Source organism: Phaethon lepturus, unplaced genomic scaffold, assembly GCF_000687285.1.
Source record: "Phaethon lepturus isolate BGI_N335 unplaced genomic scaffold, ASM68728v1 scaffold18804, whole genome shotgun sequence".
In the NCBI taxonomy this organism is placed as follows: domain Eukaryota; kingdom Metazoa; phylum Chordata; class Aves; order Phaethontiformes; family Phaethontidae; genus Phaethon; species Phaethon lepturus.
In genome coordinates this window covers 43,116-58,546 of record NW_010532829.1, presented here as the reverse complement: position 1 = coordinate 58,546, position 15,431 = coordinate 43,116, and the positions used below count along the sequence as shown (strand labels likewise).

Sequence of the window (15,431 nt, the reverse complement as noted above, 5' to 3'; positions counted from 1 at the left end):
GTTCTTATTTCACTAAGGATACTTACTTTGTATCCTCTGGCCATGCTAATCCATGTTAATTAAAAGCATTGGTTTTGACTATCTAAACTGTATACAGCACCCATTGTTTCTGAAGTTCTAATTCGCCGTACTTCTCTACTCCTAATGTTAGCCTTGTATATCCATAGTGTTTATTACAGCTTTGAACTTATGGTTCTGGCAAAGATGACTTAAGATCAGGCTTTCAAATGGAAACTAAGCTTGTTAGCTGTTTTTAATAATATGTAAAAATGAACAACTGGTTTTAAATGAACAGGAAATTATGTGGTATATTGAGTCTTGCATGTGTGAAAATCTAAACAGCTTGCAAATGCTTGTAGTGCTGCTTTCCTTTGCTCTCTAAAATTAATCTTTTGAAATAAACATGCATTTTAAATAAATTTTGGAAGGCAGGAGATAGAAGATTTTTACTGGAGAGGTATCCTTATAAATATATTTAATTACATATTTGCTTATTTTTCCCAATGTAGGTGTTCGCCTAGACAGAGTACGTGGAGGTCGCCAGAAGTACAAGCGCAGAATAGATGCAGAGAATAGCCCATACCTGAACCCTCAGCTAGTTCAGCCAGCAAAAAAGCCATGTGAGTACAACAGATACATAAGATTCCTCTTTGAATACAAGGTATTGACTCCTTGCCCTGTTTGCTAAGCTCCTTCTGACTGGGACAAGGGTTTGGTCAGAAGATATTACTGTGAAAACTATATCCATTCAGCTGTTAACATATTTTGTTTCATATATGCTCATCTTTCTCAAGTGGAGTTGAACAAAGAATATTTTTACACGTTGGAGTGTATAAAAGCATGGTTTATGCAGTGCAAATTTTACATTTACAGGTTATCTTTATTTTCAGTGGTACATAAAATGGTTCATACAGTGATCATTAGCTCATTGAAGCTTCTAGTTTCAGATTTCACAAGAAAGTGATTTTTGTAGTTTTCACTAACTAAATGAGTTTGACTGCTCAACCTCCCAATGAAAATACATTAGGAGCCTCATTAATTTATACCTATAGATTAATACACTACCTAGCATTAGATTAAAACAGCAATATGCCACACTAATAATAAGCATAGATTGGTAGTTTGGGCTCTAGTACCTTTATGAATTTTTTTGCTTTGTTTTGTTATGTTTTAATAATGTCCTTGATTGTATCTTGCCAGGCTGAAATTAAGAGAGAGAGACGGATTGCTGATCATCTCACTGCTAAAATACAAGTTCCATCCTCTTTGCGATTAACTAAAAATAGTTAGGGGTTTTGCTTTGCAGCTTATATAAACTCAAGCAGCGACTGTACTAATTCCATGAAGTAAATTTAATAGCATTATAGCTGTAGTGCAAGAGGCTAGTGTATTACCCTGCAAAGGCACACACGCTGTATCAAGTGTTGTAAACTCTTTCAAATTCAAATGACAATACACATGTCCAGTTGCTCCTGCAGAGAAGGTTAATTTGCTCCTAAAATAGAGAAATAAGCTAGAGAATTAAGGAGGGCAAACTCCCGCTTGTCTCCCACTTGCCTCTGCCCCTATGCCTCTGACAACACACATGTCAGTTTTAGGCTCTTGAAAATACCTGTCTGTATGGAAAATGGAATTTGTTTCTATTCGTGTTCCCCAGTAGGGGACAGTGCTGTGTACAATACATTTGAGCATATGGGGAACTGGAGAGCAAATAAACAGTCTTTGAACTCTAAGTGAAAGGGCATTTTAGCTGTGTCAAAGAAAAAAACAGCCAGTTTTACATAAAATTAAGGCTTAAGTGAACATATGGCATAGTTTCCTTTTGCCTTTCCAAAAAACATTATGCTGATTATATTCCTTCAATTGTCCAATCTGGCATCTTCTACTCAGCCTCCATAAGCTGTCCCACCGTTCTGTAAATACAATCTAGGGCTGCACTAAGCAGATTTTGCACATTATAATAAAAACTTTCTGATAATACAATAAAATTTAATAAACTCTAATGCTTAATTTCATTAGAGGTTTAGTTTTCCTGGGTGCACAGATTGTCAGTTTTTCATTTACTTGATACAGTCATTGAGTAGAAATGTTGATAGCCTAGCATACCAAAAAAGCCAAGACCAAACAGGAAAAAAAAAAATCCAACTCAAAAACCCCAAGCCGTTTAATATAAACAGAGGTTAACGCTGTTGTACTGAAACACAAGAATCTCTGTTGTAAACCCAAGATTACTGCAAAGTAGTGCATTACATTACCTTTAAGACGATAACTACACCAATTTCTGTAAGCTCCACTTGTCTGAGATAAACTAACCTCCTTATAAATCATTACTCATTATCTAAGTGCCTCCTCTCATTTCCCTTAGCTCTTCCAATTACAAACATTTTTGTAACAAACATTTATAAAACTTAATTTTCAAATCCTGTCAGATAAGTGTCAAGACTTGAAACAGTTGAATTGGTTTTGTGTGGAAGTAGCCTGGGAGATTTTCTGGACCCTGACTGATAGTTTGTATGTTACAAAGGCACAGGAACGAAAATTGGGTTCTATTGATTCTAATTAGGGAAACATTAAATAAGATTTACCTAGAAACAGTGCTCATGGCTATTCAATTTCCTGAGTGATGGAGTTTTCTAAGTACATTCAAAATTTTCCTATGGTCTATACGAATGCACACTCCAATACAGTTTTTTCTCCCCGATCAGAAGGGAATAAGTGTTTGGAGGGTCTTTTCTACACCTGCCTCTGATCTCCATTGTGTTTTCCAACTTCACCGTGGAATCTAGCGGCCTGCCTATAGATCACGTTGATTGCAAAAATAAAAAGAATTTGAGATTTTATGAATCCCGAGTCAAAATATCCAATATTCCTCAATCATCTGCAAAAAAAGAAGTGGTGAGAAACCTCATAAAAAATTTAAAGACGTTCTTTGGCCATTTCTTCTGTTTGCAGGGAAAAAACCCAAAACTTGGGGCTGTGAGTGCTTCTTCATTCATTTATCACTGGTTAAAACCCCACAAAATTGAAGTCCTCAGCTACATGTGTTTTGATATTAAGAAACTAATTTATTTATCCTACTTTTCAATATGTGCAAAAACATTGGAATTTGGGAAGAAGCAATACTATCTTTTCTCACTTAAAAAGATGATGTTTTCTGTGTGAAATTAAACAGGATTTTTTTAAACAGGACTGTTTAAAAAATTATGTGCAAAGGCTGTTTGCCAATATAAGTTAAAACTACCATCTGTCATCTTTAAATAAGTATAGAATTCCTCATTAATCAGTTTGATAATCAGTAGAATATTGAGATCAAGAATTACGCAGTTGGCATGGTTCCTGTGGTTCATATAAAGCATGGATATATCCCCTTGTAATAAAACATGCTTGATGTGATGGTTTCCAATTGGCTCTTACACTTATTTTGTGAAGGGCTAACATATATCACAACTTCTGACACACAAATTTGGAATAAGGCAAAAACTGTAGAGACAGTAGATCAGAATCGAGGAATCTATGTCACAAAAGAGCAGTAAGGTATCAGAAATCTGAATCAAGTGAGTATTTTATGGAAATCTGTCATGGGCTGGTAGGGACCCTCTCTGACACTCCTGGGCAAGTCACATCCCCATCAGCTTCCACTGGAGCTCCCCCACAGGAGGACAGTTTGGTCCATCCTGTGACTTACATGTGGAAGAGGAAAATGATACTAATTCTGCCAGCTTTCTCTGCAGTCAGAAAATACGTCGCACCTTCTCACAGCAGAATCCCATTTATATCAAGCCCTGTGACTCTTTATCCTAAGGAAGGGAACGGGTTAGTGTAAATTCACTAAGGGGTGATACTTGGGCTTTAAATTCTGGTGGTACGTGGTAGGTCACAAGATGTACCTATCATGAAAGGTAAAACATAAATATATTGGGAAGTATAAAATGTATCTTGTACTAGGAGGCTTAATCAATTAGTCCTTTTTCCCACTTTTCAGTTCTGCCTTCTCTGAGTAACAAATCAGGCTCCTATATAGAGATAAGGTATTTCCACTGTGCCTCCATGTGGATATAATGCTCATTTTGTGTTTATCCTATATACAGAATAGCAACGCTGTATTGTAAATCTTCCAGGCTCTTCAAATCTTTTTTTTTTTTTTCACTTTTCCTTATAACTTAAATGATTATTCCAAACAGATTTCACAATTCCTCTGGATGAAAAAGTAAATATTAAACACATGAATGAAAATGCTATATAGATAAAAGTAACCAGTGTTGTGAATATGATAAAGTATCATTCTTTGCTCAAAACCAGTTTTCTGAGGTAGGATCTGTATCTATCGATACTCTCCTTAGTTTTACACTCCTTATTCTCATTGATTTTAATAGCTATTCCTGACTGGTTCTTTGTACTTAAAGAAGCTAATTTTATACGTGATTCTAAATGTGTGTGTTTCACTGGAAAGCAAAATGACAACACCCCGCTTTTCTCACAGCATAGGCCCCAAGGAGTACAGGTTCACTCTTAACATTTTAACAGGCAGGATACCCATAATGTGAGATATATGGAATAATGAGCACTGAGAAAGTCCTGAGACCATTTCTGTTACAACAGTCTAACACTGACATCTAAAACAATAGTAATTAGAATCACTGACAGAAGTTACAGATTTCAGTGACTGACTAATCGCTTGTGGTATTTACTCCCTCAAAAAATACACCTGCCTTTGTGGAGGGTGAGTTGCAGGTAATTAGAAGGCAGCAAAACTTTCCTTTTTGCACAGTCCAAAATACATTAAAATGCATGGATATTTTTCTACAAAGTTTGTATTGCAATATTAGGAGGTGATCATGTATTTCTACATTCCATTTAATTTACTTTCTTAGGAACGTACACGTCTAGCTTGATAAACATCGTTAATGGATCAGATTTGTTTGTGCTGTAACTGCTTGTAGAAGCTAGTGAAGTTACAATGTTTAATTAGGTCCTGCATCTTAAGACAAATTCTTGTGCACTTTGAAATATGAGCCATCTGTTTGAAAAGTAGAATGATGCTACTGGTGATCTTGTGCTCTTCTGGACCATTTTTACAGATAACAAGATTGTCTCCCATTTGCTGGTGGCTGAACCAGAGAAGATCTATGCTATGCCTGACCCCACTGTTCCAGACAGTGACATCAAAGCACTTACTACTCTTTGTGACCTGGCAGACAGAGAACTGGTGGTGATCATTGGATGGGCTAAGCATATTCCAGGTACATATAGTATTTATTGCAAGTAGATGACATACAGAAATCATCGCATGGGTTATTCTGTTCTGGTAAAAAATATGATTTGTTCTCTCACTACAATGCGTAAAGTTTTCTGAAGGCTCCAGATTATTCACATAGGACATAGGTTAGAAAATACTATTTCCAAGGTAAGATATATTGTCATTGTTGCTATGAGTGTTACTATGTTAATAAGTTTTACATGCTGCTCAGTGAATGAATTTTTTTCATGTATTACTTTTATTAAGATAAACTTACCTTGCTATCCAGAGCACTAGCCTGGTATGAAGGGTAGTGTAAGTCCTCTCCTCTGTACTCATCTGATTCAACAGTAGTTGGATGTAAGTCTGGTTCCTCTATTACATAAATGCAGCAGAATTTTATACTGGCCACAGGACGTGCAAAAATTCAGTTATATTTTGGCATGGCACAGAGGAATTGTTCTCTTCATTGAATGAACTAGTGTAAGAACTGAGTTGCACCAGCAGTTCAGTGGAAGGAACTGAGTTGTACCAAAAGGTCTCTTAGTAATACCTTGGTCTGTATGAAATGGACTGTGGTCTACATCATGTAAATGTATTGATACTATAGAAGCTGACTGGCACTCTTGTTAGCAAGAAGAGTGAGGGTCATGAAAAGCAGTTTCTCAGAAGATAAGCGATTTCTTCAGATAACATTTCAGGTATATTTTATTTCCTCCCAATGCTGAGATATTTTTGCTTGCTCTGTGATCTAGCAGACAAACTTACAGAGAGCCTCCAGGGTTCTCAGTCTGTCACCTTTCACAAATGGTAAATTCACACAAAAAAGGTGGGCTTTTTTTCTTGTTTCTTAAGGTGTTTTTCTAGTCCAGCAGATGACTGAGCATGTTGGTGTGTTTTCATCAGCTCGTTAGTTTTCCAATTTTGATAGTGGAGCCTTATTAAGCATAAGAATGGGTAACCTTTAATTCCTCTAAGTAATACATCATCCTCATTTTAGATATGATTTTGTGATCCTTTAATAGTAGAATGAATAATCGAGTCAGTTGTTTGTTCATCAAAGTTAAATATATTTTATTTATAGTATCACAAGAAATCAGAAAGAAGTAGAGTCTTCCTGTTTTGTTTTTTTTTCCCTTCTGCTAACCAGCACAAGGCCTCAGTTCTTCTGGGTACACGCTTCTGAGTCATCTTCAATAAATATAAACACTAACGAAGAATAATAATATAATACTTTGTACATTTATGGAGCGTTATTTTACTTCTGATGAGAGACAACAACCTACAGACTCTAAAACAAGTCAGTATGTGACACAGTTGAAATTTAGCCATTCTCTGTGCCACAAATGGTGTATAAACAAGCTTTTGTATCACAAGCAATGTTTTTCTGGTACAGTTAACTTATTTCTGTCTCCTTAAACTAGTTTGTCTTTATGCTTTGAATGCTACAGTAATTTCTTTAATCAAATTGATGGAAGTCCCTTTCCCAGCCCACACTGAAACCAATTTATTGGTCATGATACGCCAGCTATGTTGCTAACAGTCGTAACGAACTGTCAGGCAATATCGCAGTGAAGCTAATTTGAAGTCATTAGGTGTGCAGCGTTCAGGCAACAATTTGTTACAGTGGTTAGGAACACAGCTGACATTTCTGAATGGCTTTGTTCAGAGCAGTTCTAGATGAGTCCAAGCAAATTGTAAACTAATTTAAACATCACTCTATATTATACTAGCTACTTTGTCTTACACTGGTTGCTAATAAAGCACCCCAAATTAAGTCAAAATGAGTTAAATAGGTGAGTTTGAGTTTCATCTTTGGAAGATACCTAGATCACCTTAACTGAAATAGAGTAGCTCTCAGAGCAGTCAGTCATGCTCCACAGTAGTTGCAGGGGAACTTTTGGCAGTTTGATTTGTGAATATGCTGTGTAGCTTTGATTTGGCTGGAGGGGTAGGAAGAGCAGAGGGATGAGACTCCAGCAGTCTTTAAAATGATGGCTTTGGTTAGTGTGGAAAAGGTATTGGATGCTGTAAACTGGCCTTGAAAATTTAAAGTTTGCGATGTGAAGCAGTTGAGGAACATTTCTGCCATGAGGCAGTCTTTTATTACAAAGTAAACTCAGAAACACACCTCCTGTGATAAAGCCACACTAGCTAAGAAAAACACACCTGCCATAGTAAAGCCATACTAGCTAAGTTTACTCACCTGACTGTGTTTAGGAATGAGAAAGAAAAGAGAAAATAAACCCCCCAGGAAATAAAGACAACCTTTTTATAAGCCTTCTGGTAACAGAGGGCAGTGATAAAATCTGTGCTTGTTGTCTGGCATTTGATCACAAAAATCAAAATGCAAAAGGGCTTGACATGCTAAAGGGCACATGTGATGAGCTTTTGTAGTTTGGTTTTGAACGATGGAGTACTGCTGAACTGGACTGCCTACGCTTGGCTAATGTCTGGCACAAAACAACTTGTAGAAGAGCCTGGACTGGTGCTAGCAGACTCTTTCCTAAGCTAACACATGTTACTGCAGGCAGAACCATAACAGAATTGGAAAAAGGATGAGTTAGAAAAAGGGTGCAAATTGCATAAAAGTTCACTGTAGCTTAGCAGACTAAGTAAATCCTTCGTGTAAATCTCTTGGAATCGATTAATTATACCAGTAGTGAATTTGTGCCTAGCACAGCAAAGCAGCAATCGGCAAATCTTTCTTTACTATAGTGATTTCTTAAGGTTCACTATAATTAAAGGACCTTATATATCAGGTGCTTAATAACTAATAAAGATCTCAGCTGTAAAACATTGCAATTCAAAGCAAACTTTGTCTTTGTGGAAGAAACCAAAATAATGTTTTTGCTATTCTAACAGCAAGTCTTTTAATGAGGTTATCTAGAAAAAGGTAACAATGCAATATACATTCTGCCCTGGCCAGCCATTTCCCATTGCAGTCATAGACTAAGGAATGTTCTAAAATTATACAAAGTTCAAATGCTTTCATAAAATCATTAGTATTTTTGTGCTATTGGAAACATTTCAATAGTTGCTTTTATTGAACAAAAAGTCTATGCCATCTACAAAAGGAAATATTGAAAGAAAATATATACGGAAAGCCTTTATCAGTAAATAGAATTAGTCTCCTTGCATTTATAAATCAAATAAATGGAAAGTGTGTTGTTATGAAACATGACCATGTCTTATCTGAAGAAGAAAAAGATCACAATGGCATTAGGAAATGCTTGACTTTAGTTCGAGGAGCGTAAGGGCACAAGAACAGATGATGGTGCCCTAATAGCCCTTTTTAAGAATGACAGGGCCCCGCCATTAGCATCCTTTTATATCCCTGGAAATTGCTCATGCCTCGCTTTTCTGGTTCCTATCTGCCTGACTCTTTTTTATTTCTCTTTCAATTTCATCCGCGCTCGGATAAGCGCATGCTAACACAATATGATTGAGCTGTAAAATGGAACGCTGTCGCCTCTAATCTCTTTTATGTAGATATGGAGGTACTTCCACACTCCACTTCATTCTCTCTCCATTGTTGGCCTTTTTAGAATGTGTTGCCGAGTAATGGAGGCTCAGTCAAATATTAGAGCTAGGTTTCACACGGTGTGATAAGAAGATTATCAGACCGACAGTCAGATCTATTGTTGTTCTTTGTGTCAGATTAAAATATTCCCATGTACAGTAACTTTGTTAGCAAAATACTGAAGGTGCTTAGGGAGAGGCTGATGCTGCTTCATCTTCTGCCTGATGAGACGAAACCCCTATTAGCTGACCTAAATAAATTGTGAATATTTTATGAAGCCTCTGCAAAAATCTTTTATTTTATGTTATGTTATTTTATGTTATGTTATTTTATTTGTCTGTTAAATAAGAGAGCCCTGCTTAATATTTACTGGTGGTTGAGTTTCCTACCCTTAACATTGTATTTTGGGGAGATTCCGTTTTATATTGGTTGCATTATATTAATGAAACCCTTTTCCAGTATGGGGTGGAATTCTGCTGATACCTACTCACAGTATCAAAGTCATTTAGGCCGATTTCTGTAATGTAACTATCTCATTGACATTCAGCAAAAATGTGCAATGTTCTTTCATATTAAGTGGAGGCAGGAAACATTAAGCTCTTAAAAATGTGCATAACAGGAAGCTAAAGACAAAATGTTCTCTAAAAAATTTGCATGCATGAAAAAACATCAACCAGACCATAGAAATCAACTTTTTGCACTTAAAATGAAAAATTTGTTTGGAAACAGTAAATCAGACTAATACATCAAAAATAACTAGTTACATTATTTAGTAAAATAAGCCTGCTTGTCTTCAGCTGTGTCCCTGTTTTGCTAGCAGTAACTGTGTTCAAGAAAGGGAATAGTCAGAAATTGATACTGCCACTGGTGCTAGTATTAACAAAAAAAAAAAGACATGATTTTGATAGAGCAAATCCAAGGATGTTTTGAATATTTTAGTGTTAATGTTTTATGAAACATTATTGTTCCAGCATACTCTTTAAGCTTTCCTTTCCAAAGCTCTCAGGGGTGTAGTTTAATGTTCTAATACTGAAAAAGAACATGATTTACTGCAGAGTTGTTATTTCTAAAATGCCCTTTTCTCATCATCTGTTTCAGAAATACCACCCCATGTAGGTAAAAGTACAGAGAAAAAGTTGACCATAATCACTTTAGGAAAGCTAATGTTCAAGAAAGCATGAGAGCGTGCATATGTAGTACATCCATGCAGCTACGAATTAGCTATATATGTACCTGTTCTCGTGCACATAGTTGTTTGTGTATCTACATCTTAGTGGACATACAGCATGTGTTTAAATGACAGAGAAAAAATGCTGAATGTTACTTCATGGTATTATTCACATTGGTGAAGACAGACTGAAATCCTGTGCTGGAGCTACCTGGTGTATACAATCACGTATGTTGTAGCTGTAGCCAGCATCCTGTTTATGCCCAAACCCTTCTCTGGTTTGTGACTGGGGCAGCTAATACAGAATTTCAGCTCTGCAAGGGGAATAGATGTCTTCCTGTACGTCTGTACCATGCTGCTTGCTGCTCTAAAATTGGTTTCTGCTGAGGTTGAGGCCTGCGAGCTGAATTCAGGACCATTTCAGACAACTCTGAGGACTCCTGCAGCTATCTTAGAGCCCCCATCACAGGGTGTCTGTCACTCTGCAGACAGGTGGACAGGTAAATGTGGTGTTTACTGCTTCTGTAACATGGAATGGAGTATGAGCTGTTTCGTGCTGAGAGGTTTGGAGTAATAATAACTTGAGCCTCCTGGGGAATCAGGACATCCTGCCCTTTATCAGTGTGCTATCTTGGACACTTTGCAAGTTCTCTTTGCCTTCTGTTTGTCAAAAACCTGCTATCTGCTCTTCTTTTAAACTCCTCCTGCAAACATGCACACATTATGGAAATCAGACATGCTCGTCCTATGGAAACGTTCTTGAACTCACAACTTGTACAACGGATGTGATCTGAGGCAGACCATTCCCCGGGCCTTACAGGTAGAGATTCCAGCTAAAAGATTTCTCCAAAAACTACTGACTGCCTTGACCTCAGTCACTAAATTGTACGATATGGGAAATCAGCAATTGGCTGTTGGTTTTATTTTTGAGCATTGGCATGGATGGACTGCCTGATGCTGCCAGTGTTTCGATCACCATGTTGATTCAAGCTTCTCTGGGCAGAATGGAACGGCAGTGTGCCTAACGTGCCAGCAGTTCATCTATCCTATCATTTGAACTGCTAGGAATGGTGGCATTTTATTTTTTTTCTCATTTTTTGAAAATAGCATCACAGAGGAGGTTAGGATTTCCAGGATAATGGATGAATAAACATATCCGCAGTCTCTTAGCATTTTCAAAACAAAAAACAGGGATCTGCAGTGTGGTAAAAGGTAGTACAGAAAGGTCTGTTTGTTTATTTTAAAATTATTTAATATATCCACCTGAGATACAACGGCAGACTATTCTTGATGGATCTGTTACAGAAGTCAGTGGCAAATTTTAGCTGATTTCAGTACAAGAGAATAGGCTTTGTGTGCATCTGCTAATCAGAAAAGACTGGTTCCAGTTCAGAACTGAGACAGCCAGTAATGGAGAGGTGAGGAGGTTTCTAGTACTGCTAGACACAGATGTCCTGGGGTAAAAAGAGCACTCTAGTTTCCAGGATAGTCAATTCTGACGTTTTTTACTAGTATTAAAATAACTGAGGGGGAAAAAAGAATATAATCCCAGGCATATAAACATCTCATCACCTGCAAATTATACATGAATATAAAATAAATGTGCAGTAAGACTCTTGAAAAAGCATCTGGAATTCTTGCTAGTTTTGACCTTAAAATCCCTATCTATTTGTTGAAAAAGCTTGTTTAATCATCACCAAAAGCAAAACAAAACCAAAAAATTGAACTAACGGGTAACAAAAGAACTTGGCTGAATTCTTAGGTTTTACTTTAAAAAAAATAAAACCTTTATTAAAATCCTCTTCTCTCAAGATCAGAATTAAGCAGTGGCTTTATGTCTCTGCAAAGTTCACCTTTTATTCATATACAAGTACTTGCCACTTCCTTCCGAGTGACTGTGGGTGGTTTTTTTTTTTTCTTTCTTTCTTTTTTTTTTAAACAGTCCTCTCCCTCCACCCGTGCCCCCAACATACACACTACACTGTCTGGCTGTTGCACTTTTTTTTTTTTCCTCAGTGTTCCCCTTTATCTGCCTCAACCAATCTCCAAATGAATGCATGTCTATCATGGCCTTAGCTTTGACACTCTGGATATATTGATTAATAGTTGCCCTAAGCTCCTTTTAGCAAATCAAATTTTCACTTTTAGCAAGGATTTCGCCTCTGATTTATTCAGCAAAGTGAAATGCACTAAATTGACTTTGACATTCAGGGAAAATGGCTGAAAAACAAAGAGGGGAGGAAAGAGATATAAATTGTGTGGCAGCTGGAGACTTCAAGCATAAAAGAGGCAGTTTTCTATAGAATATCACTGGTTAATTTGTCAACATGCATTTAAACAGGAGTGGAAATTATTTTCTTAAAATTAGATGTTTTTTAGACTGAGGATTTGGGATATAATAAGGTTTACTTAGCAAAATGCAATATATTCAACCCAAATTCATCACTTGCTAATCATGGTGCAAGTGTGGGATCCACTTTTGTTGCTACTAATAATTATTACGTTAAGCAAGAGACAGAGAGGTTTCTGAGTAGTTTTATAATGAGGTGCTAAATTGGTAAATATCTTCCTACCATTGCACTATGTTGTTCACTCTTGTGGCCCTTTAAATATAAGAAATGATTAATAAAAAGAGAGCAAATCAACAGTAATGAATGCCAGTGCTTTTCATTTTCTTTCTGTAAACAAAAATGGCTATTATTTGAGTCTTATATGCAAGAGTATAAAAAGATGTAGCAGCCGTTCCCTATTACTCTTCTAGGAAAATCAAGAATGTTGTATTACCCTGGATGACTTGTAGACTGACTTAAAGCATCCTGCTTCCTTAATCGCAAACATTGTATTGCTGAAGTACCATAAGGCCAAAAATACACCATTGCATATTTAAAAGTGTTTGAAGGTGATGCTGAATAGAATAAAGGAGAGATAAAAAAAGAAAGAAATATTAATCCATTCCTTTAGCACATCTGGGGTTTTTTTGAGGGGAGGTGTGAAAAGATGCAAAATAAAACCATAGGAAGTGGTTTGGTCTTACTCAGCAATCGGGCATTACAGCAAGCATTTGTAAAAGAAAATACATATGGTAGTTTGCCCAGTTAATCTATAGTTAATCTATAGAGACCAGGAGCCTTCGGCAGGATCAGTTGTCATGGGTGTACAAGTCAAATCTGCTGTGCCAGCCTCTGTTGTTTAAGGATCTGGCCCCGGAGGGGTAAACCCCCATCAGTAGTCAGTACATCTGTGGGAGCTGTGAGTTTTCTTTGTCCCCCGTGTGTACTGACCACCTCAGGACTCTGCAGCAGTGCGCAGAATCGAGCTTTAAGCAGGTATTTCCTCTTAAAGGACAACAATACTCACCTCTGTCCCCGCTTCTTGTGTGACAAATGAGGTTACTAGCTTAGGTCTGTGTAAATTGCAGATGACTCGGTAACAGTTTTCCTTCTTCTGAGCCAACAAGGAATTAATCGTATTACCAGAGACTAGGAAGTCTAAATGTATCTTAACCTTTTTAATTTTACTGTATTCTCTATTCTCTTTTTTTGTAAGCAAGCTGAACTGGAGACTTCAGCAGTAGTGGCCTTTTGCAAGTGGGACAGCATTTGGAGTGCCATACAGGAGATAGCTGGGCACATTAGATTTTCAGGCATGTTACCTCTTGAAAGTCATTCCACTGCCACCCCCCATAACTTAGTTCCGCTGCCAACCACATTGAAAGACTGCCAGCTAAAAGAATACTGTAAAAAAGAATTTAAACTTCCAAAATAGTCTTTGAGGGGGTGCCCTTTCCCAAACTTTCCCTAACTGTACAATTGATAACTCAAGGATGGCCAACTTCTTATAAGTAATGCGTGGCCACAAGGCAGGAAGATGCCTTGCTCAGAAACACAATAAGAAAGTTGGAACAAATCTTGATGTTATTCCTTAGGTGAGGAGTTTGCAGAAGAGGCAAATGCTGCAGAATTGAGCCTATTCTTTATGTACACTAAGTATCACTTCTATATTTACAGGACTTGCTCCTCTAGAAAAAGAAGGCTTTTTTCAACCAGATTCAGAATTTAAAGAACATCCAAACAAAGAGGTTTTTTCTGACAGTTTTAAAATTCCTGAAGGCTTTGTTGGAAATAAATGGCACAGTAACATTAATGATCTTAAATTGGCCTGTTGAAGGATCATAGCAGATTCTGGGAATGCAGAAGTAAAATTAGAGCAACATAGCCCTCTTATGGTAAACGTTTAGTCCATTTTAAACTGTAACAGGTAACTTACTCATCTAACTTAGGCTCCAAGAAAAATATATTTATTTTGTTCTGGGTGGGGAAGAAAAGAGCAGTTTTTCAGCCATATGTGTTGATACTGTAAATCCAGGATGGGAAGACGGAGTGGGAAAAAGCTGGTTGCTCAGACTGGATTTAGAGCAGACAGGTCTCCACCCGTATGACTGGGTCAGCGGCACAGGATGGTCTGGTTTCCTAAAGGCAGCTGAGACCTGTTAAATACTATAATTCTAAGGATGCCTCTACTTTCTTTCTGGATGAGTTTGGCTTCACACCTGCTTAACCTACATTAGAATAGGATTAATTACCTGAACTGCAAGGCCCTCTTAGCCAGTCAGCACGTTTCTGGCAGGGCACATGGTGACCTGGGCCTGGTTATATATAGTGTAGGGATAGCAGGGGAGCACCTGGGTTGTAATGGCAAGGCTCGATCCAGCCTGATAACAGAATCAGCACTTTTTAGAAATGAGTCTGCAGTAATCGCCTCCTGCATCAGCTGGATCATACAAGAGCTTTATGAACTCATGTTTTCACTGCTAGTAAGCTGCTTTGTTGTGCATTGCTCAATTTATGCACACACACACATATACACACACACATATATGTGTGGAGTAAGAATCCTAAGAAACACAGAAGACACCACAGGAGACACAGAGTCCAAAGAATGCAGATACTGAATGCTTCTGTATTTAATTACTTAGATGGAACACTTACTTGGCTGTAACTTTTGAGTGAGTTTTCCATGTTATTTTAATTCATTGTCTCCGAGTTTAATACTGTATAGCAGGCAGGAATATTTGGGTAATTTTCCATGTGAGAAAAAAACACGGAACATTCATTTGAAAACACATTCTATAAAGAGAAAGTTCTCTGACGGTATGTTGGTCCGCCCAAGGGATTTTCCACCCCAAACTCCTGGGGCACGTATTATAGACGAGTGGAAATTTCACAGTATAGCTCTGAACCTTCTCCCCAAGATGTTTTCATCTGCCATGTTGTGCACCATCAGTTTCAATCAGCTGCATTAACAGTTGAGGTGAAATCAAATATTGAAATGAGATCCAACTACAGACACAGAAGGCTCGAAGATCAATGGAAACGGCACTTGAAAAGTAGAGTCAGCTAACTTACCAGGTCCTGACGTGTTACGCAGGAGGGCACTGTGGCAAAGAGTTGTGATGAGGGTGGAGAAGAGGCGGGGGCAAATCCGCAGTTCGCATGCACCTAGCT

At 37.5% G+C, this 15,431-nt stretch overlaps 1 protein-coding gene across 1 annotated transcript in view; it reads left to right on the top strand.

The window, feature by feature from the left end:
* Positions 1–499: 499 nt before the first annotated feature.
* Positions 500–15,431, top strand: part of LOC104619201 (estrogen-related receptor gamma) — a gene marked incomplete at its 5' end in the record, with an annotated part of 50,876 nt that continues 35,944 nt past the window's right edge. The window contains 2 exons of the mRNA XM_010284992.1: positions 500–620; positions 5,079–5,240. Of these exons, the coding sequence (XP_010283294.1) occupies positions 500–620; positions 5,079–5,240 (283 nt within the window). The remainder of the gene's footprint in view (positions 621–5,078; positions 5,241–15,431) is intronic.